We start from the raw sequence: 7,784 nt of genomic DNA, 5'->3' as shown, positions 1-7,784 counted from the left end.
GAACGCTTGCCCGAGAAAGGAGAACCTCCTCGCCGAGTTCACTACTCTGTTACTCAGTGATGGTGGTCACCTTCGATCGAGGGGATCGGAAATAACGCCGCGATAAAAGTAACGAGGAAATCGGCTTATATTAAATTTCCCAAGGTTTATCCGAGACAGATATCTTGGGGGGTGTAATAAGGGTGGCGGGGGCTGGTGTTTCCCCCGGTTCGATCCTAGAAATCCCCGGGGTCGCCGGTATATCGGGTCGCGAGGCCAACGAACTCGCCAACGATCCCTAACCCGGTCAACCGCGACACAGATCCACGTAGCAACCCCCTCCAACCCTTCCCTCCCTCCACCCTCCCTCGTTCCCTGGTTATGCGTTACCGTAAAATCGCTTTCGCCGAATTAGAACACACGCGCGAACACGGGGATCATTCGGAAATTGCCCCCCCCCCCCCTCTCCATCTTTTGCGAATTCTTTTTTACTTTTTTTCTTTTTTTTTCCTCCCCTCCCTCGTTTAACTTTCGCTATAACGATCGATAATAAATAATTGGATAGATAATAGAAGATAATAATTTGAGGGTATTTTGATTCGAGGGTGTATACATCGTAAGTGGAATTTTTTTCCAACTTAGAGGGAAATTGGATTTTTTTTTTATAATTTTTTCGGTAAAATTTATGATGCATAGGGGAAGGGGGAGAGGGATATTGAAAATATGTGAGTGGAAAAATGATGGAAGATCGAATATTCGTATTTTCGTGTCAATGTTCAGATATTTGTGAATTTTCTTCTTCCCGGATTCGAGATTCTTCGAATTTCAAAATTCCTCGTATCGTATCGTTGATCGTAGTTGATCTTTGGCGGCGGATTGAAAGTGAGCCACCGTTACGTATTTATTCTAATTTCAATTGAAGTTTGTTATAGATATCAAAAAAATGGGCAATTTCTTTTCTTCTTCTTTTTCTTTTTTTTCTCTATTCTATGGTCGCAATAAGGGGATTGTTTCTTCCTTCCACGAGAAAAGAAAATAATATCTCGTTTCAATTTTTCTTATATTGCATCATAATAAAAAGGAAAGAAAAATATAATAGTGTATTATTAGAATAACATGAATCGTGCAACAGGCGAGTCATAAGTGAGTTAATATCCTCTAAACGGGATTTAAAGTATCATTTCCCCTATTGGCAATATTCCACGGAATATCCTTTCCACAGAACGAACGATAAATTAATTTCAAAAATCCACTTGAAAAAAAAAAAGAAAGAAAGAATTATCCCTCATTATTATTAAACAAAATTTATATAAAATTTATCGCTCAAATTTGATCCAATTTATTATCTATTTACATTTGTATCGCGAAATTTTTTTCATCGTACGCACGCCAAAATATATTCATTTCCACGAAGGAGAATAAAAAAAATATCGATCGTCGAAAAAAACGATTTCTCCACTCGAAAAAAAATTCACTCCAACTCCTCTATCGTCCATTCATTCCCAGAACGGAACGAGTTCCTCCCTACGGTCGTCAACTTGCTCATTACCATACCATACAGATTGGACCGTGGCACGCACGGTTTCTTGCCGGTTAAACGGATTAACATTCAGCCGAGCCGGGTTCAGAAGCACGGTTTTCACTTTGCACAATCGGGCCACGCGTGCATTCGGTCAGTGGAATCGGTCAGTACGCGACAATCTCATCGGCTCATTATGCAATTATTTCATTAACAAGCCTGAGGGGGTGGAGGCTAATCCCTAAGAGAGTTAACGGGATTTGGGGGGGGGGGGGGGGGGGGGGGGGGGGGCGCGGGGGGGGGGGGGGCGCGGGGGGGGGGGGGGCGCGGGGGGGGGGGGGGCGCGGGGGGGGGGGGGGCGCGGGGGGGGGGGGGGCGCGGGGGGGGGGGGGGCGCGGGGGGGGGGGGGGCGCGGGGGGGGGGGGGGCGCGGGGGGGGGGGGGGCGCGGGGGGGGGGGGGGCGCGGGGGGGGGGGGGGCGCGGGGGGGGGGGGGGCGCGGGGGGGGGGGGGGCGCGGGGGGGGGGGGGGCGCGGGGGGGGGGGGGGCGCGGGGGGGGGGGGGGCGCGGGGGGGGGGGGGGCGCGGGGGGGGGGGGGGCGCGGGGGGGGGGGGGGCGCGGGGGGGGGGGGGGCGCGGGGGGGGGGGGGGCGCGGGGGGGGGGGGGGCGCGGGGGGGGGGGGGGCGCGGGGGGGGGGGGGGCGCGGGGGGGGGGGGGGGAGAAAACGAAAGGAAAAATCGAAGGGAGGAAAGAGTAGGAGCGGATATTTATCCGCTCGATCGATCTGCTCGAGCGTGTAACTCGCACACCCTCGATTCGTGCACTCGTTTCGCCTTCCGTAACGTCCCCTTGCGTAACGCGCCCGCGATTGCGTGCTGCACCGGCTTGCACACGATGCACTGGTTAAATGGCAGCAAGGAATTCAATCTCCTTTCGAGCTTCGAAATATCGTATATACGAGAGCCTCCAATGGAATTTCGATGGAGTCGAATTTCGAGGGGGGAAGCTTTGAAAAGTGAAAGCGATCTGTTTTTCTGTTTCTCTCGAATTTTGTTGGATCTTCTTTTTTTTTTTTTTTAATATCTTGATAATCTCGTGTCTTCTAATATATATTTAATATATATATTGATAATAAATTTGAAGCGTTGCATATAGGATTTTTCAATTTTGGAATTTTGGAGGAGAAGTTTTGAAAGTGGAAAGGAATTTTTTATCGGATTTCGTATTTTTTTAAATCTTGCTCGCCTTTTGAGATTCCTTTTTTTCGAAATCGATACGAGAAAATTGCTAATCGAATTAGAAACTGGTTGCTAACTCCAAAGTACACGGAATTTTGTAAGTTGTGAATTTAGAAATATTTTCCTAGTTGAATCATGGTTGGTTTTAGAGAGAGAAAGAGAGAGAGAGATTTTAATCGAGGCCAAGTTGTTTTATCGAGTATGTAACAAGTATCGAATGTTTGATGTTGCTTAACGCTGTTTCATAAATGTATATCGTTAATTTGTAAAGCTTTTCAAGGTGCCCAACCGTTCGGTATCATTTTATAGCAACAAATATGCGAGATCGTTGTGTAAGTCGTTCGTTTTGAAATAAAAATCACGTTGTGGAAAAATAAGAAAGAGGAAATTTCGATGCTTGAAATACTTTGCAATATTTCCTAAATTTCGCCAATATTTCTATAATCTTATTCTTCATTTTCCAAATTTACAATTGATTAGAAAATTGTCTAAATCAAAAGTTCCAAATTAAAAACCGATAGATAAATTGACAAGTAATCAAATTCATTTCATAAAATCCAAAAATTTTTTTAAAATCCCACCATTTCTCTTCTTCTCTACAAGATCAACTGATATTCCCAATATTCCAAAATTATTATCAAACTCTTCCATTCTTCTCCAATTTAACTATTAAATCCCAATTTCAATTTCTTCAATCGTATTAAACCTCTTCCAACGTATCTCTAAACGTACAAGAAAAATCGAGAACGAAAAGAATCGTCGTTCGATTTTCGATCGTGACATTCGATTGTTCGGGTGCATTCAGACCCACGAGCATTTTTCCCCGAGAGCGAGAAAGACAGACGATCGAAGCGTAGCCCGGGGCTTCGTGTAACCATGAAGTTTACAACACAAAGAGAGAGAGAGGGAGAGAGGGAGAGAGAAAGGGAGGGAGAACAAGAGTGTCGTCGGTGCTTTCACTTTCCAAGAGGCAGGCCAACGATTGACATCATCATCGTGTCGTCGTTCCTCCGTGTCCCGGATTCCCTCCGTGGACTTTCCGCCCGACTTCCGGCAAACCGGCCGATTTCGCAATCGAATTTATTTCGTCGTCCGGCACTCGATGCAATTCACCGGCCGAATCAAATCGACTTAAACGGCTTCAATTAACCCATGCTCATCGTTTGCTCTGTCCCTCCCCATGGGGGCCCGTCATTTTCGTTTGTTCCAATCTTGTTTCCGTTTGCTTTGTTTAATCATGGAGGAGGAGGAGGAGGGAGGGAGTTTAGGGGAAAGTTTCGAGATCGAGGATTGTTTTTGCAACCGGAAATCGGGGAGGAAGGGGACGAATGGAAATCGAAAAGGGTTGGTTTCGATTTTGTTTGATGATTCGTGTAATTTCATTTCTCGAAATTCAAAATCGAGAAGCGATCGACGAGAATAAAGTAGAGAGATCGAATCGTGAAAAATATTATATTCACATTTCTTGTTTTAAATAATTGAATAACATTGAAATTCGAAGGAATCGTTGATACTTGGATCCATCGAAGTTAATCTTCCGAATATATTTTGACTCGATAATATTTCCAAGTTTCGGAGAATCGAAAAGAAAATTCAGGAAAAAAAAAAAAAGAAAATGGAAGGAAGGAATCTTCGAAGGCAAAGATCCATTATTGAGGAAGATTCCAGTAAAAGCGTCTCGATTATAATGCAAGTTGCATTAATAATGGAGGGAGCTCAGGTGGCCGAACGCCTGTTAGGTCTGGTTCCAATAATAAATGAAGGTTCGACCAATGGCTGGTGGGCGGAGGTGGCCGCGGTTTTAAGGTCACGTGGCGAATTTCGGCCGGTGGAGATTAAAAGTGCGTTGACATCGTTACGTCAACGCGTTTAAATTGGTCGGATCGCGTTGCGGAAACTAACACGCGCGAGGCCTTATGTAAAGCCTGCTAACTTACATAAATTCTATGGCGAAACTTTGCGTTCTCTATTTCGAGAAGAAAGAAAGAAAGAAAGAAAAAAAAAGGGAATACAACAAAATCCTTTTTTTAATATTTGGAAATTAAATCGATCGATTTTAATTTCGTCGTTGAAAAATTAATTAGAGCGGATATGCAATTCTTTTGTTGCATAAAATATCATCAGATATCTTGGTGTGCAGATATTTGTCCAAATTTTTTTACGAATATCGTTGCAGGAATCGAGATAAAAATAATTTCGCTCTTTAAATATTTCGTTTCAAATATTTTCGCGCATTTTCCATAAAAAAAAAAAAATGGAATTTCAAGTAATTCGTTTCGTATGGAATATTAATAGATTTAATAGATAATAAAATAGAATCGATTTCTTCGGTTGGAAAAGTTTCTTCCACGATCCTTTCCCTCGCGTGACACGTGTTAATCATCCTCTACTGTACTGCTTCTGGGTTGAAAAGCTTCCATCGAAAGAGATCCAGATGCTGAGTGTAGACTCTCTGGAGGAGAAGAAAAGGGAAAGAAAAAAAATTGCAATGGTAAATCGAGGTCGTTCGCCGCTCCACTTTTCCGACGTCGATATTAAAAATTAGCACGGTCCTCTGTTACACTGCGGACCAGAGCGAGGCGGAAAATCGCGCGTGAAACTTCCCTGCTGTGAGACTTTCCCCGCGATTTTCAGAAAATTGAATCGAGAGATACAATCTGAAAATTCAATATTTCTATTTTTCCCCGATAATATACTCTTCCGACTATTTTCTTAATATAATTATTAGATAGCGATTTCCATTCCAAATATATTCTTCTGTTCCGTTCGTTATAGATTAGAAACTCTTGAAGAAGAACAAAATTATAGGTTTGAGAAGCAAAATATCTACATTGAAAATCGATCGAGAAATCTTCTCTCCGAGGAAATCGTACGCTTTATTTATACATTCCACAAAACGAATTCTTTATACGAATCTTGCAAGAACTCTAACTTGATCTTTTTAAAGAACTAATCAAAAATAGATCCCGCGATAACCGTCCAAGTGTAACGAGAGCGAAGAAAGAGGCGAAGCACTCTGAGAGACGAGACACTCCACCGTTGATTTTTCCTAGTTTCCTCGCACACGCGTGTCGGTTAATAAGAGAAAGGACACGGATTCGTCCCATCTCCTTTCCTCCTCCCGTTGCGCATAACTCCATCCCCTTCTCGCCAACGTGGCTCTCTTTCTCGATCTTTCCGCACGGACGCATGCGTCAGTGATCTCTCAAGGCCTTCGCGCATTAACGCCGAGTACTGTTTGCTTCGTCCCACTTTCCTTGCCGCCCGGTCAACGACCCGGTGGGTAGGTGAGTTTCCAAGGTGCACCAACACGTATACTCGTCTCTCTCTCTCTCTCTGTCGATTCTATTCCATCCGAGAATACATCGGTGCCGTACAGTGTCTCTCAAGCTTTGCCTCACGCTCACATCCCTGCCGTTCGTTTCCACCCCTTAAAAGTGGGGGGAGAGGGATGAAGAAAAGCGTATTCCACTCGGTACACTTGCTGACAAACAGCTCGGCAAGCTGGCAAGTGGCTTGGAACTTTGGTTTTCGTATGGGTCAGGGCTAGATTTTCTGGAGGGTGTGAAGAGGGACGAGGTTTCGCTCGAGAGATGCTTCTGGGACGTTTATTTTTAATTGAAGTTCGTGTCGCGTGAGAAAACCGTGTAATCGCGATTCTCTTTGGCGAGGGATATAACAGGGTTATCTTGATTCTCTATGATAAATTAGGGAAGGGATTTAGCTTAGTGTGTTGAAATGAAATGAATATTTTCGAGATTATCAGATTTAGAAGGATTTTTTTTTTTATCGAAGTTTGTTCCCGAGAAATCGAATTAGAGGAGCGATACTTCGTCGAGGAATTATGTCACGTGGGTGGATCAGAGAGAGAGAGAGAGAGAGAGCAAGTTTTTAATCGAAGAATTCAGAGAATGTAAAATTTTTAGGTTATGTATTATTCTTAATTCCCTATCTCTATTATTTGAATCTGAACGAACGAAATGATTTTTAATAAGAAGAAATGGAATGAAAAGTGTCGCGAGAAAAATGAATTTAATCGCCTGTCCATATACTCGGAGGTCTGAGTGAATTTGCACGCGATGAGAATCGCGAAATAGTTGTGGCGCGCTCCGCGACGAGGCGCCACTGTCCTTTCGCGAATCACGAGCCGCGAGTCGGTACTACAGGAAATCCGCGACTCGTGGGTCGGTATCGCTACGTGCAAATTTCTTCTGATAACGTTATCGCCTAATAGATATACCAGAAGGATCAATTTCGGCTACCCTCTCTAATGGCGGGAATTTTGAATGTTCCCGCCGGATGGAAAAAGCAATGGAGAAATTGTCAGGTAGTTAAAGAATGGAAGGATGGAATAATGGAATTGAACGAAGATTCAGACGACCAGAGATCTCGACGAGTGACCCTCGTTTATTTATTCTTAATGGGATGTCTTGGATTTATGGAGAAAGAATTTTTTTTTCGTGTCTTAGGAGAGACAGATTTTTCGTGCTTCTAATAATCTCATAATGATAATTTTTAACTTTTTTTCTCTTTGCTCAGAATCTGTAACGAGAAATAACATTAAAAAATTAACGTCAGAGTTACACAGTGCATCGATAAATTCCATTTTATATGGGATGTATCTATTTCTGGAGTGGAACGGTACGCGATAATACAAAGCTACTGAATTATACGCGAAAACCAATTTAACGGAAACACAAAAGCGATATAGAGAAGTTTCTCAATAAAAACTGGATGAAAGAAAAAAGGAAAGAAAGATTTCGCGTGAATCGAACTCTCGCTCATTTATTAATGCCTTCGAATTCTTTTCTAGCCACCATTCCCTAACCACTTACTAACAATTTTACGTTTCTCTGTTACAGGTAAGTCATCGCTCGCCTTCAAATTAAACCAGAACGTAAGTGGGATATAAAACAATTATTAAACGAAATTAATCGATGAAAAGAAATAAAAAGAACAAATCTCCTCTCTACAAATCGATACATATAACATACAATATTAAATAAACGAGATTTCATTTCCTTGAAATGAAAAAAAAGCCACCCGGTGC

The 7,784-nt window shown here is 43.1% G+C and overlaps 1 protein-coding gene across 1 annotated transcript in view; it reads left to right on the top strand.

The window, feature by feature from the left end:
• Nucleotides 1–7,661, top strand: part of LOC116185969 — a 20,677-nt gene extending 13,016 nt beyond the window's left edge. The window contains exon 2 of the mRNA XM_031511821.1: nt 7,597–7,661. Within this exon, the coding sequence (XP_031367681.1) occupies nt 7,597–7,646 (50 nt within the window). The 3' untranslated portion in view covers nt 7,647–7,661. The remainder of the gene's footprint in view (nt 1–7,596) is intronic.
• Nucleotides 7,662–7,784: the final 123 nt, after the last annotated feature.

The sequence above is a fragment of the Apis dorsata genome, unplaced genomic scaffold (genome assembly GCF_000469605.1).
Source record: "Apis dorsata unplaced genomic scaffold, Apis dorsata 1.3 scaffold_352, whole genome shotgun sequence".
Taxonomy (NCBI): Eukaryota; Metazoa; Arthropoda; class Insecta; order Hymenoptera; family Apidae; genus Apis; species Apis dorsata.
The sequence above is the reverse complement of the archived record's forward strand: the minus strand, read 5'-3'. Positions and strand labels throughout refer to the sequence as shown.